The 26088-nt window shown below is 45.4% G+C and overlaps 1 protein-coding gene across 10 annotated transcripts in view; it reads left to right on the top strand.

Annotated features, from left to right (window-relative positions):
* Positions 1–22061, top strand: part of phactr4b (phosphatase and actin regulator 4b) — a 253670-nt gene extending 231609 nt beyond the window's left edge. For all 10 annotated transcript variants that reach the window (XM_038798964.1, XM_038799012.1, XM_038798956.1 and 7 more), the window contains 7 exons: positions 7502–7698; positions 8128–8284; positions 9160–9215; positions 11779–11840; positions 13173–13310; positions 15138–15214; positions 21042–22061. In XM_038798964.1, coding sequence (XP_038654892.1) covers positions 7502–7698; positions 8128–8284; positions 9160–9215; positions 11779–11840; positions 13173–13310; positions 15138–15214; positions 21042–21057 — 703 coding nt within the window. In that variant the 3' untranslated portion in view covers positions 21058–22061. The remainder of the gene's footprint in view (positions 1–7501; positions 7699–8127; positions 8285–9159; positions 9216–11778; positions 11841–13172; positions 13311–15137; positions 15215–21041) is intronic.
* Positions 22062–26088: the final 4027 nt, after the last annotated feature.

The following is a 26088-nucleotide window of genomic DNA, read 5'->3' as shown; positions in this document are numbered from 1 at the left end:
GTGCAAATAACAGTACCACTCTCGCAAATAGACCCGCTGACGATTAGTTCCCGCGAAGAAGTCGATGAATGGTTGCCACCTCCGGGCGAACCCCGATAGTGATCCTCGTAAGGCGAACTTGATGTTTTTCCAAGCCGAGAAAGCTTGCCATGTCCGACAGCCATACTTCGGTCATTGGGGGCTTTGAGTCCCTCCAGGCCAACAGTATTCGTCGCCGGGCTATCAGGGAAGCAAAGGCCACAACTTCGGCCTCTATCCCCTCCTGGACTCCCGGGTCTTCCGACACCCCAAAAATCGCCACCTCTGGACTCATCACCACCCTTGTTTTCAGTACCTGGGATATGACGTCCGCAAATCCCTGCCAATATCCCCTGAGTTTTGGACACACCCAGGACATGTGGACATGGTTCGCTGGTCCACCCCCACATCTAGCACACTTGTCCTCCAGCCCAAAGAATTTGCTCATCCGAGCCACCGTCATGTGGGCCCGGTGAACTACCTTGAACTGAATCAGGCCGAGAGCCTGGCACATGTTGCGGTTGCATTTACTCTCCTCAGAGCGTCTACCCATACGCCTCCCTCCAACTCCCCACCAAGCTCCTCCTCCCACTTGAGTTTCAGTTCCTCGGTCCTTGTGTCCTCCGCTCCCATAAACTCCTTATAAATATCCGAGACTCTCCCCTCTCCTACCTCACCCCTGGAAACTACCCTGTCCTGGATCCCCCCTTGGTGGAAGGCGTGGAAAGGACGGGACCTGTCTGCGTACGAAATCCCGCACCTGCAAGTACCGAAAGTCATTCCCCCTCGCCAGCCCAAACTTCTCCTCCAGCGCCCTCATGTTCGCAAAGCTCCCTTCCAGGAACAAGTCGCCCATCCTTCCCACCCTCTGCCACGCTCGAAACCCGCCATCCATCTACCCCGGGACAAATCGGTGGTTGTCGCATATTGGGGACCAGACCGATGCTCCCACCTCCCCCGCATGCTTCCTCCATTGGCCCCAAATCCGCAAAGCCGCCATCACTATAGGGCTGGTGGAGTACCTGGCCGGCGGGAGTGGCAGGGGAGCCGTGATCAGGGCTGCCAACTGGTGCCCCTGCACAAAGCAGCCTCCACCCGCTCCCAAACCGACCTCGTACCCACCATCCATTCTATTATGTATTCTCATGTATTTTCTTGAATTGTTTAATTCCCTTTTCTTCCATGTACTGAATGATCTGTTGAGCTGCTTACAGAAAAATACTTTTCACTGTACCTCGGTACACGTGACAATAAACAAATCCAATCCAATCCAATCCAATCCTTATCATGGCTATGTTAGCCGCCCAGTAGTAGTTGCTGAGGTTCGGCAACACAGCCCCCCTCGCTACGGTTCTGTTCCAGCATCCCCCTCTTTACCCGCGGGGACTTCCCCTCCCAAACAAATCCCAGGATGATTTTATTGATTCTTTTAAAGAAGGACCGTGGAATGAAAATAGGGAAACACTGAAAAATAAACAGGAATCTCGGGAGGATCGTCATCTTCACCGTCTGTACTCTCCCCGCTAGTGACAGCGGGAGTGCATCCCACCTCCGAAACTCGCTCCTCATTTGCTCCACCAGCCTGGACAAGTTCAACTTATGCATCTTAGCCCGGTCGCGTGCCACTTGTATCCCTAGATACCTAAAACTTTCCCCAACCAGCCTAAATGGTAGCTCCCTCAGCCTATTCTCCTGACCCCTCGCCTGCACCACAAACATCTCGCTTTTTGCTATGTTCAACTTGTAGCCCGAAAACCGGCCAAATTCCCCTAGGATTTCCATAATCCCGTCCATCCCTGCTGCTGAATCTGACACATACAAAAGCAGGTCATCCGCGTAGAGCGAGACCTTGTGTTCTACCCCCCCCCCCCCCCCCCCATTCCCTTCCATCCCCTTGCCGCTCTCAGAGCAATTGCCAACGGTTCTATGGCCAACGCAAACAGCAGTGGAGAGAGGGGGCATCCCTGTCTTGTCCCGCGGTGTAGTCTAAAATACTCAGATGTCGTCCTGTTCGTCCTTACACTAGCCTCTGGAGCCTGATATCGCAGTTTAACCCAGTCCACAAAGCCCTCTCCAAACCCAAACCGTCCCAGCACCTCCCATAAATAGTCCCACTCCACCCAGTCAAAAGCTTTTTCGGCATCCATTGCCACCACTACCTCCACCTCTCTGCCCTCCGGGGGCATCATAATCACATTGAGTAGCCTTTTTAGATTGGCTACCAGCTGCCTGTCCTTAACAAACCCCGTTTGGTCCTCCACAATCACGTCTGATACGCAGTCTTCGATTCTGGACGCCAGGATCTTGGCCAGCAGTTTAGCGTCTACATTAATCAGGAAGATTGGCCTATAGGACCCACAAACCTCCGGATCCTTATCCCGTTTTAATATCAGTGAGATGGTGGCTTGCGACATCGTCGGGGGTAGCACCCCATTGTCCCTCGCCTCGTTAAACACCCTAACCAGCACCGGCCCCACTATCCCCGAGAACTTTTTGTAGAACTCCACTGGATACCCGTCCGGCCCCGGGGCTTTACCCGACTCCATGGCCTTCAGGCTCCCCATTACTTCTTCGGCTCTAATCGGGGCCCCCAGCCCCTCTACCACCCCCCTGCCCACCTTTGGGAAGGTCAGTCCATCTAAGAAGCGCTTCATCCCCTCCGGCCCCGTGGGGGGTTCTGAGATATACAGCTTACTGTAAAAGTCCCTGAATACCCTGTTCAATCCTGCCGGGTCAACCACCCGGTTCCCTACCCATTCCACTACCGTCCCTATCTCCCTGGCCGCCTCCCTCTTCCTAAGTTGCTGTGCAAGCATTCTGCTGGCTTTCTCCCCGTACTCATACACCGCGCCCCTGGCCTTTCTGAGTTGCTCTACGGCCTTCCCAGTGGATAGCGCTCCCAGCTCCGCCTGCAGTCTCCGTCGTTCCCTAAGTAGCTCTGCCCTCGGGGACTCCGCATATTCCCTATCCGTCCGTATCATCTGCACCAGTCTGTCCATCTCTGCCCTATACATTCTGTCTCTATGGGCTCGGATTGAGATCAGTTCCCCTTTCACCACCGCCTTCAGTGCCTCCCAGAGCACCGCTGCTGAGACTTCCTCTGTATCGTTGACCTGCAGGTAGTTCTGCATGCATTTCCCCACTCTCTCACACACCCTCTCATCTGCCAACAACCCCACCTCTAACCTCCATTATGGGCGCTGGTAACTTTCTTTGCAGACCAGCAGGTCGACCCAATGTGGAGTATGGTCCGAAATAGTGATCGCCGAGTATTCTGTATCCCTCACCCCCTCCAAAAAGCCCCTACTCATAATAAAGAAGTCAGTACGAGAATAAACCTTGTGAACATGTGAATAGAACGAGAAATCCTTCCCTGTCGGCCAGCTGATTCTCCAGGGGTCTACCCCCCCCAACCCCCAATTGTTCCATGAACCCTCTCAGTTCTCTTGTCATTGCCGGGACCCTGCCCGTTCTGGAGCACAACCAGTCGAGGTCAGGGTCGGGGACTTTCCCCAGCAGCCTTTTGATGAAATCTACATCATCCCAGTTTGGAGCGTAGACATTCACTAGGACCACCTTCAACCCCTCAAGCTTGCCCCGGACCATGAGAAATCTACCACCCCCATCCGCAACTGTGCTACCCACCTCAAATTTAACCCGTTTGTTAATCATGATTGCGACCCCTCTGGTCTTAGTGTCAAGCCCTGAATGGAAGACCTGGCTAACCCAGCCCCTCCGTAATCTAATCTGGTCCGCCACTTTCAAATGCGTCTCCTGCAGCAACATTACATCCGCTTTCAGAGCCCGTAAGTGCGCGAACACATGTGTCCTCTTGACCGGCCCGTTTAATCCTCTTACATTCCTGGTGATCAGCCTGGTTGGAGAGCACCCTGCCCCCCCCCCCCCCCCCCCCATGCCGATCAGCCATCCCCCTTCTTGGGCCCACCCCCTGCCCAGGTGCCGCGCCTCCCCTGGTCCGCCTCTTAGCAGCTCCCACCCCCGACTCCTTCCCTGTTACCTGGTTCAGTTCCCTCCCTTGTCAGCAGATCATCCCCCCCCTCTCCCCGCCCCAGCAACAACCTCTTGTAACCTAACCCCTGCCATATACTGGCTGTATACCCCCCCCCCCCCCCCCCCCCCACCTCGCTCCCGTTGACTAGCTCAAAGCAGCTAGCCTGATGGCTCTCAACTCCGGCGCTACCATGTCTCCCACCTATTGTTCCTCCCACTCCCCTCCCCCCCCCGCCCATCAACGCCACCTCCCCAGAACAGCCCTATTCGAGCAATCGCTTTGGGACCGAAACAGGGAGAAAACAAACAAAGAACAAAGCAACATTCCCAGAAGAAGAAAAAAGGCAAAGAGAACCCCAACAGCCCCCCAGCACCTAACAACTTAAACTTTAACTATAATGTTGGCTTTAACTTTAAAACTTTCAAACAGGTAAACACAAATACAAGAACACCCCCAATTTTAAGTAAAAGAGCATGCCGAACGACATCGTTAACACGAAGGGCAATCTGTGAATTAAATGCAAACATCCCTTAATACACTCTAACTTGAGTCCATGGGTCCTCAGTTCAGCACCAGTCCATGCCCCTTAGCGACGTCCATCGCTTCCTCTGGGTCGTCAAAATAATGTTGCTGTTCCCGGTATGTGACCCAAAGCCGCGCCGGGAAAAGTAGCCCGAACTTGACCTTTTTAAACAGAATCTCTTTAATTTGTCTCTCGGCTGCCCTCCTTCTGGCCACCTCCTGGCTCAGAACCTGGTAGATGCGCAGGACACTGTTGTTCCATGAACAGCTCTTCGTGCTCTTGGCCCACTGTGGAACCCGCTCCTTGTCCACGAACCTATGGAACCTGACCACCATTGCCGGGGGGGCTCCCCCACTCGTGGCTGCCTCGCCTGCACTCTGTGTGCCCTGTCCAGCTCCAACGGACGTGGGAAGAAATCATCCCCCACTAGCTTCTGCAGCATGTCTGCCATATATGCCGTGGCATCCACTCCCTCGGCCCCCTCCGGGAGCCCAATGATTCTCAGATTCTGCCGGCGAGACCTGTTTTCCAGGTCCTCCAGCTTGTCCATCAGCCTTGATTGCTGCTCCTTCAACTTACTAATTTCCACGTCCGCTACTGTTTGGAAATCCGCCTGCTCTTCCACTGACTTCTCCAGTGCCTGGACCTTCTTATCTTGAGCATCCAGCCTCTGGTCAAGTCGCTCCACCACTTTCTGGAGCGATTCAAAATTATCCCACTTCAGTGCTGCGAAGCTCTCTTTCATGACCTGCAGCATGTTGTCCAGTGCTGTCTGGACCGTCCTTTCCGTGGTCCGTTCATCACCCATCTTTCCTCCCACTTGAGCTTCCACACCACCTTTGTTCAGCCCCTTCTTCATCTGTTTTTGCTCCCTTCTGCTCCTTAAGTCCTAGCAACTCTGTATAGATTCAGATCTAGAGTGCTATTGTTTTTCACTCCAGCGCTCAAAAGTTCAAAAAAGTCAGGGGAAAAGGTCTTAAAGTGTGACCGGAGCGAGAGCCACCAAATGCGCGACTTACTCCCTCATAGCCGCCACCGGAAGTTCCACAAGTAGACTAGATTGAATAACAATGTCAGACTTCCTTCTCAAAAGGTGAACCGGCTCGATACAACAATCAATGATAGTTTCGTGGTCGCCATTAAGGAGACTAGCTTTAAATTCTAGGTTTATCAATTGACTTTACATTCAGGCCCAGAGCCTGTGGGGCCATTTGCACAGTCTGTAGAACTGCCCAACTAAAATCTGTCCGCCCATCTTAAGCATGAACTGGAAATAAAAGTGGGATGAAATGCTGGAAATACTCAGTCGGCCAGTCAGTATCTGTGGAGAGAGAAACAAAGCTTGGACCTTGTATTTGGAGCATTTTCATAGTACAACCTTTAACAGAGTCTGGACAGCAGAAAAAGGATCCAGTTAGCTCATTCCTCCTGCATTAGATGTCTGATGGACATATATACTTGTTGCATTTCCTTCTCCTTTCCCCATATCCTTTTTTTTTAAATTAAATTGTATTTTGTGTTCTGTTCCCTTCATTGTTCTGGGAAGGGCATTCCCTAACAGTCATCTGTATTTTTTTTAAAGTCTCTTAACCCATTCATTCTAAGGGAGACAATTTTGAAGTGATGTCCCTCCGTTACCAGCTCATTGAACATTGGAAGTGGTTTTACCATGACTGTTAGCAAAATGCACAATTTTGAGCACCCCTCATCTTAACTCCCTCTGTTTCATTGACAAAAGTCACAGTTTCTCTCATTTGTTCTCTCACCCATGCTGTAATGGTAACACAATGGTTAGCACCGTTGCTTCACAGCGCAAGGGACCCGTGTTCAATTCCCAGCTTGGGTCACTGTCTGTGTGAAGTCTGCACGTTTGCCCTGTGCCTGCGTGGGTTTCCTCCGGGTGCTCCGGTTTCCTCACACAAGTACCGAAAGACGTGCTGTTAGGTGAATTGGACATTCTGAATTGTCCCTCAGTGCACCCAAACAGCCGCCGGAATGTGTCGACGAGGGGCGTTTCACAGTAACTTCATTGCAGTGTTAATGTGAGCCTACTTGTGACACGAAAGATTATTATTACCTTGGTGACTCTCCTCTTATTCCATCCTAAAGTATGCTGAACAAAACTGAAAGCACTATTTTAACTACAGCTTAAGCAACAGCTTGTATAAATTCAACATACCTGTTTGCTTATGTGCTTCATAACTTCTGCTTATTAGATCTAACAGCATTATCAACTTATCCTTCCACTTTAAACTCATTGGCCTTACTACTCTTCGAATAATGCTGCATAGAACGGGGGCATTAGGCCTATTGTACCTGTTGAAAGAGTGATCCAATTAATCCCTGTCTTCTGCTCTTTACTCATAGCCCTGCAAATTTCTGCTTTATTGGGAATGATCAATTCCCATTTCAGAGTTACTATTGAATCTGCTTTCCTTACCCTTTCAGACAGTGCATTCCAGGTCATCGTAATTCGCTGCATTAAGAAGTTCTCAACACACCTCTGATTCTTTTGCAAAGTATCTTAAATCTGTGTCCTCTTGTTATTGATCCTCCTGAATTAATAGTCTCTCTCTATCATATCTAGCATATCAAAATTCTTCATAATTCTTTTCTTTTAAAGTTTCACAATTTATTGTCGTCTCACAAGATATTCTTGATCCCAAGATGGATTTTTTCATATTTCTCTGTTATATTTCATCTGATTTCTCTCTCTCTCTCTCTCTCTGTCTCTTTCTCTCTGTCTCCCTGGAGTCACCCGCAGTTAACCACGTTTATTATTCTTGGAAGAAAACCAAAATGCTAGAAGTACTCTGGTTTTGCTTTTGTTCAATATTGCGTTGCCTGTGCACTTTAGTATTGTGAAGAATGTAACGTTTCCCACAGATAGGCTTTGCTGGTATTTTCATTAAATAAGTAACCCCAATTCATATAACCTGATTACCTAGCCCCTCTGATGATGAGAATACTGAGGAGGAGGAAGAAGAACAAAGGCCCGAGAACCACGGTTATCCAGAACTAGTTCCATCAGTTGTCATCATTCCAGAACTCGTGAGGCAGGATGAAGACGCGAGTGACTCAGATGATGATGGTCCAGTACTATACAAGGATGACTACGATGAGGATGAGGAAGATGATCAACCCAGTATGTGTTTATATTCATTAACTTAAAATATGTGCATCTAAGTAATATAGCCTTGAGGATGATGCTGTTTGCAGCTCATCTGTTAATCTATTGTTTGTCGAGGAGGATTGCAAGACATGTTTACATATGTCCAAACAAGACTGTATCAATTTTGTCCATCATGATCACCAAGTGCAGAGGTCGGTTTTTCATGGTCTCCCTTTCTGTAACCAATGGGAACTTAGTATTTTATTAATTATCCCAGTACATCCTACTCTACCTTGTGTTGTTGTACTTTCTGTAATGTGATTATAATTTAATTTCACCCTTTTCCACAAAGGTTAAAATTGAGCAGCCTTGTGTAGCAACAAAGTGCTTTCATCATTTGGAAGAAAAAATCAAAGTATTTTATTTCACGTTCTGTAAAATCTTTTCCAAACTCCTACGTAGGTTCGTTGGCCAATAAAGTAAAGCGGAAAGATACTTTGGCCCTTAAACTGAGCAACAGACCTACAAAGCAGGAACTTATAGAGAAGAACATTCTACCTCGTCAGTCTGATCAGGAAAGACTAGAGATTCGACAACAGATTGGAACAGCGCTGATCAGGTAAGGCATCCTGAAAATGGGCAGTAGATTTCTCAATCCTACATGCAACATTGCTTTGCCTCTTTAACTTAAAATTGTTATTTGTTGATGTACGTTGCATGTCCACTGGTACAGTAACACAGGACTTTATGATAGTGAGTGAGCTTCACTGCTTTAATAGAGTATCAGCCACGGTTCAGTTGCTAGCACTCTTGCCTCCAAGTCAGATGGTTGTGGGTGCAAGTCCCATATCAGAGACTTGAGCACAAAATGTCTAGGCTAAAACTTCAGTGCAGCACTGAGACGTGTGCACCCTGACAGAAGTGGCATCTTTTCGATGAGACATTAGTCTAAGGCCCTGAACGCTCTCTTGAGCAGGCATACGATTCTGTAGAAAAATATTTTATGAATTCCTGAGACTATGGCAAATGCTCTATCAGTGCAAATCCTTTTTGTAATGTGAGTTGTAACCCTTGAGACTGATTCTTGAGAGTGCCAATCAATGCTTGCACTCCTGTGTTGACTGTCATTTGGTGTATGGTGGGTTTGGTTGTGCTTCCAAATTTTTTGGCAGTAACCCCATTTGGATAGGTTATGTGTAACCAGGCATGCAATGGTGCCCTGGTTCATTGTTGGCAGCTGGGTGACAACTCAACAATACCCCGAACACCGATTGTACACAAGGTACTTGGAGAATACAGTTTCCAACAATTTCATGTCATTTAAGCCAGGTCATTGTATGTGGGGTTTAATCCACAGCCCTTCGCCCTCACATATTGCTGTTTTACCTACTCAGCTTCCAGAAAGGTAATGCATGGCAGGCAAGGGCGATATACATAGGTAGATAAATTCCAGATACAGAGCTGCCACCTGAAATTTATGCTTTCTTTTATCAGGCGTCTGAGTCAAAGACCAACTGCGGAAGAGCTGGAGCAAAGGAATATCCTTAAAAGTTAGTGCACCTTTTGTCATGAGATGCAATTTAGTTTATGTTGTAATGAGAAGGAAATCAATGTGCTTTTAAAAAAAATTTTTAAGAAGCCAATTTTTTCTTCCCAATTAAGGGACAATTTAGCATGGGCAATTCACCTACTCTGCACATCTTTGGGTTGTGGGGGTGAGTCCTACACAGTCACTGGGAGAATGTGAAAACTCCACATGGACTGAGACCCATTGCTGGGATTGAACCCAGGTCCTTGGCGCTGTGATGCAGCAGTGCTAACCACTGCGCTACCGTGCAGCCCTAACCAATGTGGTTTTACCCATTGCTGTTTATTTTACATTTTTGACATGCTTGTGTTGAAACGGACTTTGCTGTTGGAGGCGCATTGAGGAATAGCAAGTAGACTGAATTTATGAACTTACAGGCTGAGATATTTGTTGCATAATTGTTGAACGTTATTTTGTCAATACCAAAATTCTTCGGGTTAGATGTGTAAAGCCAACCACAAAAAAGTATTATGGGGTTTTTTTTTTAGCTCAGTTCAGATGTTCTCTTGCCCGACAGAAAACTGTAGCCGGTTCCCTCTTCCTCGTCATCTCTCATTTCATCCAAAAATTCCCCTTTAATTGTACTACCCCAATCTTGCCTTCTCCTCTTTCCCCGTGGAAGATGTCCACCATATCACTCTCTTTCCCTTATTGTGAAGCGCATTTGAGATTTCTTTTAGAATGTAAGTAATGCTTTATAAAAGCAAGTTACTCGTTGTAGGAATACTGCCTGTAATTTTTCTAATCAGTATGACATTTTCATTGCTTTGGTATAAAAACTAAAATTCAGTTATAAGTTTTGATTGGCCTCGCTCCGGGCCCTCGCCACGGCAGCACTCCCATCCCCACCCAAAAAACACTCCAGCAGCCCAGTGGTGACAGCCACCCTCCAATCCTGGAACCAACTGCGGCAGCAATTTGGCCTGACCAAAATGTCGGACAAGGCTCCCATCTGCAACAACCATAGGTTCACACCAGCACTGACTGACGCCACCTTCAAAAGGTGGAGGCAGGACGGGGGGGACACTGACAGTCAGGGACCTATACATGGACGACAGGATCGCAACACTGGACGAACTGACAGAGAAATTTCGGCTAGCTGGGGGAACGAGCTACGGTACCTGCAGCTCAAAAACTTCCTACGAAAGGAGACAAGGACGTACCCACAACCGCCACGACAGACACTACTGGAAGACCTACTGGACGCAAGTATCCTAGAGAAAGGGAACTGTAGCGACATGTATGACCGACTGGTAGAAAGGGACGACACCGTACTGGACGCAACAAGAATGAAATGGGAGGACGACCTGGGGATTGAGATAGGGTGGGGACTCTGGAGTGAAGCACTGCATAGGGTCAACTCCACCTCCACGTGTGCAAGGCTCAGCCTGGCGCAACTAAAAGTGGTACATAGAGCCCACTTAACAAGAAACCGTATGAGTAGGTTCTTCCCGGAGGTGGAGGACAGATGTGAACGGTGCCAAAGAGGCCCGGCCAACCACGCCCACATGTTCTGGTCTTGCCCCAGACTTGTGGAGTACTGGACAGCCTTCTTCGAGGCTTTGTCCAAAGTGGTGGGGGTGAGGGTGGAGCCATGCCCGATAGTGGCGGTCTTCGGGGTTTCAGACCAGCCAGATCTATTCCTGGGGAGGAGGGCGGACGCCCTTGCCTTTGCCTCCCTGATCGCCCGCCGTAGAATCCTGTTTGGCTGGCGGTCAGCAGCACCGCCCAGAGCTGCAGACTGGCTGTCTGACCTCTCGGAATCTCTCCAAATGGAGAAAATCAAATTCGCCATCCGAGGGTCGGACGACGGCTTCCACAGAACGTGGGAGCCATTCATGCAATTGTTCCGGGACCTGTTTGTGGCCAACGAACAAGAGGAAGAATAGTCGGGTGGCCAAGAATCAGGGGAAAATGGATGGGAATCGGGGGAAGGTTGCCGGGGGGGGGGGGGGGGGGGGGGGCTACGGATTCGTTATGGGGGTTTGATTGCTAGCTAAGGCCCAAAACCAAACTGTATATAAATGCCTATAACCATGTGCCTCGGCCATATTGGGGAATGTAAAATATGTATGCCGGCTAAAGGGGGGCGGCCACAGTTATTATTACGAAGATGCTTACCTGTAAATATATATGTTAATTTTTGCGTGTTCTTTTTTTTTCTCTCTCTCTAACAATTTGTACAATATAAAACATGAAAACTGAATAAAAAACATTTATTTAAAAAAAAATAAGTTTTGATTGGGAGAGGCTATTTTTTAGCTTCAATGTTTTATTCAGACTGAAGCCTCTCTGCAGTTTTTTGTATGTATGTTTGCATTAATATTCTTTCTCGAAGTCCTCTATTTTAGTATTGGAGATAATCCTACACTAGTTCAATAGAAGGGCAGATTAGTCTGCACATAGGCAGAAGATTTCCTTGGATTGGTATAGTGCTGTTTGTCAGTGTACTGGAAAAGAAAGATGACTACTAATCTCATCAGTTCATGTATTGTACCGATTAAATAAAACTTTTACCCCTACAGATAAAGATGAGGAACAACATGCGGCAGAAAAACGAGAGATCAAGAGACGTCTTACCAGAAAGGTACTAAAGTAGACGGTTTATAATTTGTGTACGACAGTCCTTGTTTTAGAAATCAGTGTTCTTACCCTCCAGGCTGAGTGTCTGGTCCTTGCACATCTAACTGGAGTTGAGAAGTTAACGTTGATAGCACCTCTCTCAGTGCTGCTCTGTTGAGTTTTGTGCAGGGCTGGCTCTGCTCAACTCAGTTCTTCCTTGTGCATTTCTACGTACGTTTGCATCAGTTTTTTTTTAATGTATTTTATTACAAACATGTATCAAAACAGTTATTGCAAATAAGCACCCCGAGAAACATACTTCCCAACAATCAACCATACAGCCTGTACAGATTTTTCCTCTTCTCTCCCCCCCCCCCCCCCCCCCCCCCCCAAAACAGCTCCTCAAACATCCCCCCCCCGCCCCCGCACCTTTTCTGAAAGCCCCCTGCTGAACCGCAGGAAGTCGTACAGGTCACCCAACCAAGCAGTGACCCCTGGTGGCGATGCCAACCGCCACTCCAGCAAACTTCGACGCTGTGCAATCAGAGAGGCGAAGGCCACGACATCGGCCTTCCTCCTCTCCATGAGCTCCGTCTTCTCTGAAACCCCAAATATCGCCACCAAAGGGTCCATCTCCTCCTCCACTATCCTGGCTAAGACAGCGAATGCTCCCGCCCAGAATCTTCCCAATTTTTTGCAACTCCAAAACATGTGCGAGTGATTCACTGGCCCCCGCCCACACCTCTCACACTCATCTGCTGCACTCTGAAAGAACCCACTCATTCACGCCCGAGTCATATACACCCTGTGCACCACCTTAAACTGTATCAGGCTCATCCTTGCACAAGAGGAGGTCCCGTTTACCCTGCACAGTGCCTCATTCCATACTCCCCAATTGACCTCCCCTCCCAAATCCGCTTCCCATTTCTCCTTGATTGTCTTCACCCTCTTGCCTCCCTGCTCCCCCAGCCACTTTTATATATCCCCAATTCTTCCCTCCCCTTCCACATGCAGAAGCAACAGTTGCTCCAGCAGGGTGTATTCCGGTAACCTAGGGAACCCCCTACAGACCTTTTGCGCAAAGTCCCAAACCTGCAGATACCTGAACTCACTCCCCCTCGGCAGCTCTACCCTCTCCCTTAACTCTTCCAGACCGGCGAACCCCTCCTCCAAACGTTTGTATCAGTTTTATTCAAATACCCATGAGGAGAAATTCACATTGATGGGCCAAAGGGCCTCTTTCCGTGCTGTAAAACTCTAATGTCAAATGTTGCATAAAAGAAAAACATTTTTCACATAACTGGATCTTCAAGGCAATTATAAATGCTTTTATAACCGTAATTTCTGATTACTTTAGCTCAGTCAAAGACCAACAGTGGCAGAGCTTCAAGCTCGAAAAATCCTGCGCTTCCACGAGTATGTTGAAGTAACGGATGCTCATGACTATGATCGACGTGCAGATAAACCATGGACTAAATTAACACCAGCAGATAAGGTGGGGGAAATCTTTCTCTGTGGCTATGAGTTGGCTGTGATCTTGTCTCTGTATGATCGACTGCTTCACAATACATTAATGGTGGCCGGAACTGTGGCACAGTGGTTAGCACTGCTGCCTCACAGCTCCAGGGATCAGGGCTCGATTCTGATCTCTAGAGACTGTCCGAGTGGAGTTTGCACATTCTCCCTGTGTCTGCATGGGTTTCTTCCCACAGTCACAATGTGCAGTTTAGGTGGATTGGCCATGCTAAATTGCCCCCAAGTCTCCAAAGAGCGTGCAGATTGGGCCTAGATAGGGTGCTCTTTTAGAGAATCGGTGGAGACTCGATGGGCCGAATGACCGCCTCCTACACTTTAGAGATTCTATGTTTAATTAGGATTGATATTAACTACTGTCACTTGGATTAGTGAGAAGCATAATGGATGTAGTTGGGACAAACCTTTTACTTCAGCTCAGAGACTTGAGGTGGACACATTGGATCAATATTCTTCAGCAAATTTATAGAAACCCAACATTTACACTAATAAAGAAATAAACGCCTTTGTGCAAACAAATATCAAAGACATTGGGGATTCATAAACTAATCCCTTGCATGTTTGACAACACTATTTTGAGATCCTACAATTCCTTGTTTTATGCAGTTTGGTACTTAGCTAGTAGGCCAGTAATCAACTTTCCCTTCTTATTCACGTGCACACTGTGACATAATCTTTTTATTGCTCTCCAGCTATTTCACATGCTCGAGAGGTCAGGCTGGCTTTGCAGGTGTCAGCACTTCCTTATCACTTCAGGCTTTTCTCGCACTCCATCTGTTCATTCTGAATTATTAACACGTTTTGCAGACATGTTGGCATCATGCCTTTCCTTAACATTCTGTTTGTGATTTCTGCTCGCAACACTCAAAAGCTCGCTAATAGTTGCGATCACTTTGCAGTTGAAACTGGGGGAGAAAAAGAGCATTTGTCTCTCAGCTTCAGTCACATCTGGAGCGAGTTCTTTGTGCGTTTTTGGACTAATGGTTGCCGATCCATTGCTGTGATGTAGCGGCATGCGGCAAGACATAACGAGTTAAGAGCATCCTGTAAGAAGTGCCTGAAATTCCCTATTGATTTATTTATTTATTTATTTATTTTTTTAAATTTAGTGTACCCAATCATTTTTCCAATTAAGGGGCAATTTAGAGTGGCCAATCCACCTAGCTTGCACCTTTTTGGGTTGTGAGGGCGAAACCCACGCAAACACGGGGAGAATGTGCAAACTCCACACGGACAGTGACCCAGAGCCGGGATCAAACCTGGGACCTCGGCGCCGTGAGGCAGCAGTGCTACTCACTGCGCCACCGTGCTGCCCCCCTATTGATTTATGAGCAACAATCTTATATTTATGGCCCCTAGTTTTGGTCTTCTCACAAGTACAAATATCTTGTCTAAGTCAACCCTCTTTCAATCCCTTCATAATTTTCAAGACCTCTATTCTGACATGGTCATCCTTTGGAAACACAGAATCTCATCACTTGCCTTCCCATTTTCTTTTGGGTCAATTACCACATTGTTTCATAAGCTAGTGAAGTTCTCACTGTTCGTGAACGATGCAGATCACTCAGAGTTAAGGATCAGACACGATAGGTAATCTATTCTTGCAGTATCTGCTCCTCACATTAGGGGGCGACATTCGCTGCAGAGTGTGTACAGACGCCAATACAATAGATACCTGGTACATTTTTTGACTGAATTGTTGAACAATTCCTGTGCCACCTTTTTGATGCAATGATTCAGAATGCAAATAAATATTTATTTTAAACCCTTTTCTGTTGTACCCTTACAGGCAGCAATACGAAAAGAACTAAATGAATTCAAAAGTACAGAGATGGAGGTGCATGAAGAAAGCAGAATGTATACAAGGTAAAATCTAGTATTGAACTCCCAAAAGTGAAATGTTATTACTTTATCGTACCAATGGTTGGCTTTGTGCATCCATTGTAAAGCTTGTACCCTAATGTCTGAGTGGGTGGCAACGGGGTGGTGAATAGTGATTGCACTGCTACATGCCTTATAGATCAAGAATCATTCATGTTTAATCTCTGATACGGTGGCACTATAAGTGCTACATTTTGTCTCTGTGCCACTGAACCAGGAAGTTATTTTTACACTCCTCAGCATTAACCATTGAGCCCTGCTGTAATTCCCCTCTGCATGGGAGGAGCCATAGGTTTAATAGTAGACCATTCAACCCCTCGAGCCTATTCCATCTTTCTGTTGGATCATGGCTGATCTGCAATCTTAACTTTATCTGGGGAGGCACGATGGCACAGTGGTTAGCACTGCTGCCTCACAGCACTGAGGACCCGGGCTCGATCCTGGCCCCAGGTCACTGTCCATGTGGAGTTTGTGCGTTCTCCCTGTGTCTTAACCCCACAACCCGAAGATATGCAGGATAGGTGGATTTTCCACACTAAATTGGAAAAAAAGAATTGAGTACTCTAAATTTATTTTTTAAATCTTAACTTTATCTGCCCCCATTGACTTGATAACCCAGATACGAGCATCATTCCTGCATATGTCCTCTACCGCCAGCAGGAGATATCCAGCAGAGGTGGGGCACAGAGATGTCAGAAGGAAGGTGCCCTGAGTGTCCTCAACACTGACTCCGCTCGGATCCTCTAAAGTTTTGAGGCAGCAGGTCAAACATTGGCAAGGAAATATCCGGCTGATTGCCATCTACTGCCCTCGCCTCAACTGATGAACCAACACTCCTCCATGTTGAACACAATTTGAAAGGGCACAGAATAAACTCTAGGTGGGGGATTTTAATGTCCATCACCAAGAGTAGCTTGGTAATACCATTACTCACCAAGCTGGCAGAGACTTAACGGACATAGCTACTAGACTGGATCTGGGACCAGTGATGTGGGAATCAAGAGGGAAAGCCTACTTGACCTCATTCTCACCAACCAACCTGTCCATGGCCGTGTCGGTAAGAGTAACTACTCCAGGGCAGCACGGTGGTGCAGTGGTTAGCACTGCAGCCTCACGGCTCTGAGGACCCGGGTTTAATCCCGGCCTGGGGTCACCGTGTGGAAGTTGCACATTCTCCCAGTGCCTGTGTGGGTCTCACCCCCACAACCCAAAGATGTGCAGGGTAGGTGGATTGACCATGCTAAATTGCCCCTTAATTGGAAAAAAGAATTTGCTACTTGAAATTTTTTAAAAAGAGTGAGCAATCCACAGTCTTTTTGGAGACAAAGTTCTGTCTTCATATTCAGGATACCATGGATCGATGCTTACCTGTAAATATGTATGTTAATTTTTGCGTGTTTGTTTTTGTTTGTTTTTTTTTTTTTGTTTCTCTCTCCTAACAATTTGTAATTTGTTCAATATAAAATACGAAAACTGAATAAAAACATTTATAAAAAAAAAAAAAAAAGGATACCATGGATCGTGTTATGTGGCACTACATTGCTAAATGGTGTAGATTTCTCACAAATCTAGCAACTCAAAATTGTGCATTAGAGCAGAGCCATCAGCAACAGCAGATCTGTACTCAACCACAATCTGTAACCTCATGGCCAGGCATATCCCACACCATTCCCATCAAGCCAAGAGATGAACCCTGGTTCAAAGTGCAGGAGAGCTTACCGAAAAATGAGATGTCAACCTGGTGAAGCTACAACATAAGACTACCTGCATGCCATACAGTTGAAACAGCGTGTGATTGACAGCTAAATTTTTTTTTTAAATTTAGAGTACCCAATTTTTGCTTTTCCAATTAAGGGGCATTCCACCTAACCTACACATCTTGGGTTCTGGGGGTGAAACCAACGCAGACACGGGGAGAATGTGCAAACTCCACACGGACAGTGACCCAGGGCCGGGATTCGAACCTGGGACCTCAGATACTGAAACAGGCTGCAGTGCTAACCACTGCCACGTGCTGCCCTTTGACAGAGCTAAGTTGATCGCACAACAAATGGATCAGGTTTAGAAGCTCTGCTGTCCTGCCACATCCAGTTGTGAATTGTGGTGGAAAGTTAACCAAATAACTGGAGGAGTAGGCTTATCAAATATCTTCATCCTCAATGAAGGTAGAGCCCAACATGTAATACAAAAGACAAGGCTGAATCAGATATAGCTATTTCCAGCCAGAGGTGCTGGGTAGATGATCCACCTCTTTTGCCACCTCCCTGAAGTCTCCAGCCAATTTGATTCAATTTGTGTGATATAAAGAAGTAGCTGAAGGCACTGGATACTGCAACGGTTATGGACCCGAACAACATTCCAGCAATAGTACTGAAGACCTGTGCTCCAGAACAAGCAGTGTCCCTAGCCAAACTGTTCCAGTACAGCTGCAACACTGGTGTCTACCCAGCAATGTGGGAAATTGTCCATGTATGTCATCACCTGGCCAATTACTACCCCATCAGTCTACTTTCAATCATCAGCAATATGGTAGCAGGAATCGTTGACAGTGTGATCATGATACTTACTCAGCAATGACCTCAATAGCATCAGGGAGCCCTAACAAAATTGGAATCAATGGGAAAGGAGGGAGTGGGGACAAAAATTCTTCACTGGTTGGAGTCATACCTAGCACAGGAAGAACGGTGTGGTTGGTGGAAGTCAGTCATTTCAGTCCCAGGACATTGCTGCAGAGGTTCCTCTGGGCTGTGTCCTCGACCCAACCATCTTCAGTTGCTTCATCAATGACCTTCCCTTCACCACAAGGTCAGAAATTCACCACCTTCAACATTCACTCACTCCCTCCACCACTAATACACTGTGGCAGCAGCACTGCATCAACTCGCCAAAGCTCCTTCAGCAGCTTCTTACAAACCCGCAGAACGGCAGGAACAGGGAACAGCACCACCTGCAGGTTCTTCTCCAATCCATGCACCATCCTAATTTGGAACAATATTACCGTTCCTTCACTGCAGCTGGGTCAAAATCCTCAAGCCCCCTCCTGAGCACTGATGGACTACGCAGTGGTTTATGAAGGCGGCTCACCACCTTTTTCCAGCACAATGAGGGATCGGTAACAAATGCTGGTTTAGCCAGTGCCCACATCCCGTGAATGATTTATTTTTAATCCCTTAATACCCTTTAGAAAAATCTCTCAATTATGAATATGCTAATTGCCTGAGTATCCTGCTAATAAGAATCCCAAAGATTCGCAACTTTCTGACTGAAGGAATTTCTCTTTGTTTCTAGCTCCATAGGTCAGCCATTTAGGAGTGTTACGCCTCAATCTAGAACCTGTAGTTCTTTAATAAATCATTTTTTCATTCTTTACAGTAAGGTCATTTGAAGGTATTATTCAAACTCTTCTGGGATTGCTGGCTATCGGTCTTTTCCTTGTCTCCATGAACGTGAGCGTCCTTGAAGGCTGTCATGTGAAAAGGGGAATGACACTAGCCTTGGTCTGCTAGTTAAATGCATCCTCCTGACTCGACTCCATGGCCTTTTATACCCTGGCCTAGCAAAAATTTGACCCCCCTCAGATTGAAAAGTACTAATTGATTGAGTATCTACTGTTCTTTTCTGGACAGTTCCTCACTTCTACAGTTCTTCACCTCTGGGTGAAAAAGTGTTTCCTAACTTCTCTCCTGAATGATCTGGCTCTGATTTTAAAGTCATGTCTCTTTGTCCTTGATTTCTTCACCAGTGCACAAAGTTCCTTTCTATCCACACCTTAAATACTTTTCAATATCTTAATCATTCCTTAACCTTTCACAAAGCAGCCTAAATGGTGCAATCTGTTCTCTGGGGACCTGGTGACATTCTGGTGCATTTGTGCTATGTTCCTTCCAAGGCTAATGTATGCTTTCTAAGGGACTGTGCCCAGAACTCCATACGTATGTACTCTATATTTAGTCTAACCAGGGCTTTATATAGCTGTAGCAAATATACTCTGCTTTCTATTCCATCTTGCTAGTTATAAAGATTAACATTCCCATTAGCCTTTATAATTATTTGTGTACCTGACAGCGACATTTCAGTGATCTGTGTGTGTGGACCCCTGTCGATTGCATCACTATATCTGACTCCACCACCGTCCCACACTCATCCACACAGAACTTGTTAACACAAAGTTAACTGGATTACAATAAGCTTAAATCATGAATATTTTGCTTCTCCACCAGTTGTACAAAGTCAATCATAGTTCCTTTGAGTGACAACCTGGCACTCCGATCATTTGATCAAACCTGCGTTCTTCTCGTTTCTGGGGATCAGAATCGGACTGATCAATTTACCTATTCAGCCTTAGAGGGAGGCAAAAGAGCTTGTGTTTATTTAGTGCATTTTGTTTTCTTTTTCTTTTAAATTTCGAGTATCCAATTATTTTTTTTCAAATTAATGGCCAATTTAGCGTGGCCACTCCACCTAACCTGCACATCGGGTGAAACCCACGCTGACATGGGGAGAATGTGCAAACTCCACACGGACACTGACCCAGGGCCGGGATTCGAATCCAGGTCCTCAGCGCCATAGGCCGCAGTGCCACCGTGCTCCCTTTTTAGTGCATTTCACATTCTCATGGCTTCTAGTAGAGATTCACAGCCATAGAACATAGAACAGTACAGCACAGAACAGGCCCTTCGGCCCTCGATGTTGTGCCGAGCAATGATCACCCTACTTAAACCCACGTAACCCATATACCCGTAACCCAACAATCCCCCCCATTAACCTTACACTACGGGCAATTTAGCATGGCCAATCCACCTAACCCGCACATCTTTGGACTGTGGGAGGAAACCGGAGCACCCGGAGGAAACCCACGCACACACGGGGAGGACGTGCAGACTCCACACAGACAGTGACTCAGCCGGGAATCGAACCTGGGACCCTGGAGCTGTGAAGCATTGATGCTAACCACCATGCTACCGTGAGGCCCTGTACTTAGCCAATTACTTTTTTTTAATTAACCTAGAAGCAAATAATTATTTTTAATTTAGAGTACCTCTTTTTTTTCCAATTAAGGGGCAATTTAGTGTGGCATTCCATCTAACCTGCAATCTTTGGGTTGTGGGATGAGACCCACACAAACACGGGGAAACTCCACACGGACAGTGACTCAGGGCCGTGATCAAACCTGGGTCCTCAGCACCATGAGGCAGCAGTGCTAACCACTGTGCCGCTGTTACTTTTTTAAAATAAATTTAGATTACCCAATTATTTTTTCCAATTAAGGGGCAATTTGGTGTGGCCAATCCACCTACTCTGCACATTTTTGGGTTGTGGGGGCGAAACCCACGCAGACATGGGGAGAATGTGCAAACTCCACACGGACAGTGCCCACCAATTACTTTTGAAGAGTAGTTCTTGCTTGAGATAGGCGAGCTCCCTTGCTGACCACAGTGAGGTTCCAAAAGCAGTAATGAGGAAAAAGACCAGATGATCTGTTTTAACAGGGGAGAAATGTTGGCAAGACTCGAGGGAGACTTCCTTGCTCCTTTTCGAAATATCTCCATGGGACCACTTTGAAAAAGCAGACATGGTCTTACAGTTGAATGTCTCTTCGATAACACAGCACCCCCAACTGTGTGGGGGCTCCCTCAGTACTGTACTTAAGTGTGTAGATGTGCTCATGTCTTAAATAAGGCATCTCTTAACCTTCTGGCTTGGAAGTGAGTATTACCGATTGAACCACGGCGGGAAGGAGAAAGAAACAGGGACTGTGTTTGAATAAAATAATTGGTCATTCTTGTTTTAATGCTTTCTTATTTTTCTGTAGGTTTCATCGACCATAAGAAAATGTACAGATGCAGATGGAAATCTAGCTACACAGTATGGGGATAAAGCCTATCTCCTGAGTACTGTACATGAAGCCGTGTTGTATTGACAGTTGTGTGCAATATATTCAATACACTTTCGATGAACCTGGTACCATGGAGAAAGAAATCAATACTTGATAACCATATCACATGTAAATCCTGCTTTCATCAATTAACAAATCCTCAAAGTGGAGGTCCCCCTTGATCATAACTGTCTCTGCACCTCCTGATTTATACAATACAGCGGCTGGTTTGAAATCACAGCGCCAAAAAGACTTTTTAAGAGCTGCTGGAATTGTGTGCTTGGGAGTTGGTTGTATTTCTCTATGTTTTTACTGGAGCTGTAAAGCATAGGTCTGTGTATGCAGACTAAGATCGGACTCCCTCCTCCTCACCGTACTCTTTTTGTCCCTGCCATCTAAGATGGCTTAGCTTGGACTCGTCGATGGGCGGTTGCTATTGGTCAATGCGATCCTTGGTCCAAAAGGTAGCTGTCCCTGACCTCCAGTTCTGCAATGCCTTGTGTCCACTGTCAATGTAACTTTTAGCTTCTGGTTTCTCCTGTGTGAAATTGAGATTCCTGGGAACAACTTCAACAGAAGACTGTTTTTTTTCATGTGACCAATTCCATATGAGTCCATTTCTTGCCTCTCTCTTTCTCTTATTAAATTAAAATGTGCTGTTTTCACCGAAGCAGGCCTCTGAAAGGAATGTATTGCCACACCTGGGTCTTTAACTTTCCATCTGAAAAACAAAACTCGTTTGTGGGGAAAAAAAAACGTATTCCTTTACACAAAGTCAGTGGTTGGTTTGTACTGGACTACAAATCATGCCCCTGTGGCACAAATACCCACTCTTGACTGCTTTATAAAGCATTGGTTTAGATTGAGTCAGTATGTGTATATTTGTCTTCCTGTTTAATTATTGAATAAAAGTATTATGTGACTTTTTAAAAAAATAATCAGAATACACTTAAAACACTACTTGGGATGACTTCCTTCTTGGCCAAACTGTATGAATATGCATTTGTTTTAAGTTCTATTTCCTAGACGTTGTAAGTTGCCTTATAATTCTTCGCAAATTTTGTTTCTCATTCTCATGGTTAATAATATACAACAGGCAGGTTGCAGGGGAGGTCATAATTTGTTAGGGTTTTTATTAAAATCCTTCTCTCTGGTATTTTCCCAATAATCAAGCAATAGATTTTTGTGTTTTATATTGATTCTTAATTGATTTGGACAGCTCAGTAAATTCTGGTCATGTTTCATGGTGGAACGTGCCGACTGGCTTGCAGGGTTTGTTTTTACTTAAGAGTGAGGCACTTTCTCTGATTTTATTTGTAATATTCTCAGTCTCCAGTCAGCGTTATTGCACGACTCTTAAATATGAACCGAACAACGAGACTGTCTTAGTTAACTACATTCTTAATCATACTTCAGTTTCCAGGCAAATTTTTAATAATTCTTCATTTTATCCAACCTAAATATACGCTGTGGTAGCTTTTTGTTAGTATTTGGGTTTTAACATGGGAAGAGCATAAAGTCAAAATATTTGTCGCTGCATTAAAGTGAAGAGCAGGCCAGGCATATTGACATTGAGCAGTTACTCAGTTATTGAAGGACTTGATTCTGTTGTCATGTTTCAAAATCGATAGATCAATACCTGTTGCCATGCATTATCATTCTTGCTTCCTTTCTGTTTTCTGTCTATCGCAGTCCATTAAAGGTAAGGAGGAAGTGGAGAAAATAAGTTTCGAAAAGCATGAACATTTTGGCTCATTGGCTGTCAAACCATTGTGAGCCTTGGCATTTGTTTGTGCTGCATGTCATTATTGGTTGAACGGGTCAATAATACACATAGGAATGTGCCTCCCTGATAGCAGTTGACTGGGAGCCCTAGTAGATTTTTGGTTAATGCACCATTTGGTGTTATACTGAGCCACATAGGCTGGAAAGATCCGCAGTTTGAAATCTGTCCTTTGCTACTTTAACCAATATCTCGCCAGGATAACAATTTGGGCACTGCAAACGCCTTGGGTGCCCCTGGGCTGAGGAGGAAAATCAGGCAAGTTTCCCACTCCTGATTGTTATACGGTAGCTCTTGCAGAAAAGGCACATTGGACAGGATCGGACTGGGTCATTGAAGGGCCTGCCAAAGCTCTCACTAGGTTTGCACTTGAAAAATCGCCAAATTTGGCGGGGGGGAGGGGTAGTACTAGACAATTTCTGGTGTCCTGCATGAGTCAATGACTGCCGGGAAGAAGGGAGGGGGAATAAAATAATTCAACATGGCAAGGAAATAACTACGCACTGGAGTTTTTGGGCATTCTAAACTGCGAAGAAACAAATTTAGTATTTTTATTTTATTTAAGACAGCACATACAATGTGGCAGGGATTAAGAACACCCCCTCCCCCTTTTCCCTTTTTTAGAAAAGAGAATAATTGCACATGTATGTAATATTTTAGAAAAGTATGTTAATATGTTTCCTTTTTGTAAGGCACTGGATATTTTTTTAAAGTCTTGTACCTTTCTCCCTGGCTCAACTTGAGTTTACTCGTTGAACCCACACCATAGCAAAACTGTTTTAGGTTTGTGGGGGGGGGGTCCAGTGTGTTACAACTGTCCGCTCACTAATTCCCCCCCCCCCCCTCCCCCCCCCCCCCCCACACACACACACACACACACACAGTTGCTTCCCAATTATAAAATGCAGCTGTGCCAAGAGGAAGGTTAAAAAGACATTGTTAAAATCCAGCCTCTATTGGAAATGGTTCTTTTTAAACAAAAGACACAGTTGATTTTTTTTTTTTTGCAGTCTGTATAGTTGTTGCATGTATATTTTCATGAGTTGTAAATAATTGAATGATTACTGTTGCTCTTATATAATGTTTTTGGTGTATTTTGTTCTCATTCAGTGCTGCTTTCTTTCATTAAAAAAAAGTAGATTCCTATTGGTTGTAGATTGGTTGAATTTGGGAAAAAAAATCAAACTTGCACAAAATCCTCTTCCACAGCCCAGTCACTCAGTACCCTTCATTGTACTTGCAGATCATCCTCAGTGTAAATTGGACATTGAGTATATAAAGGAGAGTCCACTGGGTCCTCAGTTATGGCAAAAATAAACACATTGAAAACAGTTAGGTGTTGTGAGCGAAGAATGAATGTCTTTCTGGATGTGTGACCTAGGTTGGATCAAATATCCATCTCCACTGTAGTCATCTGATGAATTCCATTCTCAAGGGTTTTTCTTTCCCCAGAAACTGTGGCATGTGAGATTTTTTAAAAAGCACACAAAGTCAATAGCACTTCTGATGTATAAACCATCATACCAATGGTTTTGAGGTAGAAGATGAAGGAAACATAGAAGTGAAAGAGCTTATAAGGTGGTTCATTTTATCTTTGGCGGGAGTTTGACTTGGGTTAGTTATATTAATGTGCAGTCCTACAAATGAATGGGTGGGGGGGGGGCTAATGTGGTTATCTGGTTTGGTGCAATTCCACTTTAAAGTCCATACGGAAATTAATTACTGGTACAATGTTCATGTGTTTAAAAAATGTACAGAGATCCAACTTTAATTAGAAACTATCCCAGTGCATTAAAATAATCAGTGAGTCTCACCTGAGTGCATGTACTTTTCCATACATCATACTCCTGTTAAAGGTTTTTGGGTTAATAAAAACAAATTCAGGCTGGTGAGTTTCAATGTGTTCTGCATGTGATTTTATTTATTATAGTGTCTTATTATTTACTGGAGTTTATTTAAATCCTCAAATGAGATAGGAACCTTGCTAGAGTCCAATCATCTCACGAATGGGAATGAAATTTTTGGGGTACCATTTTGCCATTTGCAAAATGTGTTAATTGCACTGGATTTAGCTGCAAGCATTTCCCTCTTTGTCATTCTAACCTTTTTGAGACACTGTCTGTGTGCTGGCCTAGATTAAAATGGGCTCTTGCTATGTGTTACCCTGGATAGTCTAGTACCAGCTCCGAGGTTACATGTAGCACCCCTGGGTTGGTATGTACATTCTTCAGTGAATGTAAACCAAAGACAGCAGCAATTTGGACTACTGATAGCATTTTTTACATTGCACACTCCATTGAGCTTTGTAAAATTGCAACTAATTATTTTGGAGAGATCTGATTGACTGGCACAGAACTGGAGGTTATATTCATTAGTTGTGTAGGTTTAATTTTTTTTGAAATGCAACCTGTGTTAACTCAACTGGAGAAACAGTCTGTAAAAACCCTTTGCAACAACGGCCAAAACTGTTCATGAGCAGGAGACCAACAGTGTCTTTAATTTTATTCTGCTCTCATCCCCTTGTCTCTATACAGTTGATAACTTGCCACCATATTGCCTCCTTCCACCAGTCATTGCTGCATTGTGAATAACTGGCAGGTGGTAGGTGTGCATGGGTTGTGGGTGACTCACTTGCCTTGTTTTACAGATTTAACCCCCCCCCCCCACCCCAATCCCCTCCCGGCCTAACCAAGGGAGAGAGAAAAATGAGCCAGGATCCCAACTCCGGAGTGGTTTCCAGTGACACTTACTGGACAAAGTGTGTGTGAACATGCACTCGCCTCAGACCCTCCAAGGTCAAGTGACCTTCTCGGACTCATTCTTCTAGACCGACGCATGAAGAGTGGCTGTTGAACGGAGTTATCAAGGGAATAGTCTGGACCCATGGAATAAGGTGCCTATGGGAATCAGTGCGTACAGGGAAGGGTAAAGGGATTTTTTTTTTAATCAGACGTTGCAAATATGCAACGGTGACTGACAGGTAAATAACTCAGGTTTTTAAGTATTTTCCTTATTTTGTTTTATAATTGGTCTGTTGCTGGCTGTCCATCTGGAGGTCAGGGGACTGTCCTGAGTTGGAAAGGGTTTGACATGCCAGCTCTAATGGACTTGTTAATTGGCTTATGTATAATGAAACGAACATGATGGATTCAACTTTGTTATTTTTGTAGCCCTGCTTTTAATGATTTTAAATGGAAAAAC

This window comes from Scyliorhinus canicula, chromosome 1 (assembly GCF_902713615.1).
Source record: "Scyliorhinus canicula chromosome 1, sScyCan1.1, whole genome shotgun sequence".
Classification (NCBI taxonomy): domain Eukaryota; kingdom Metazoa; phylum Chordata; class Chondrichthyes; order Carcharhiniformes; family Scyliorhinidae; genus Scyliorhinus; species Scyliorhinus canicula.
The sequence above is the reverse complement of the archived record's forward strand: the minus strand, read 5'-3'. Positions and strand labels throughout refer to the sequence as shown.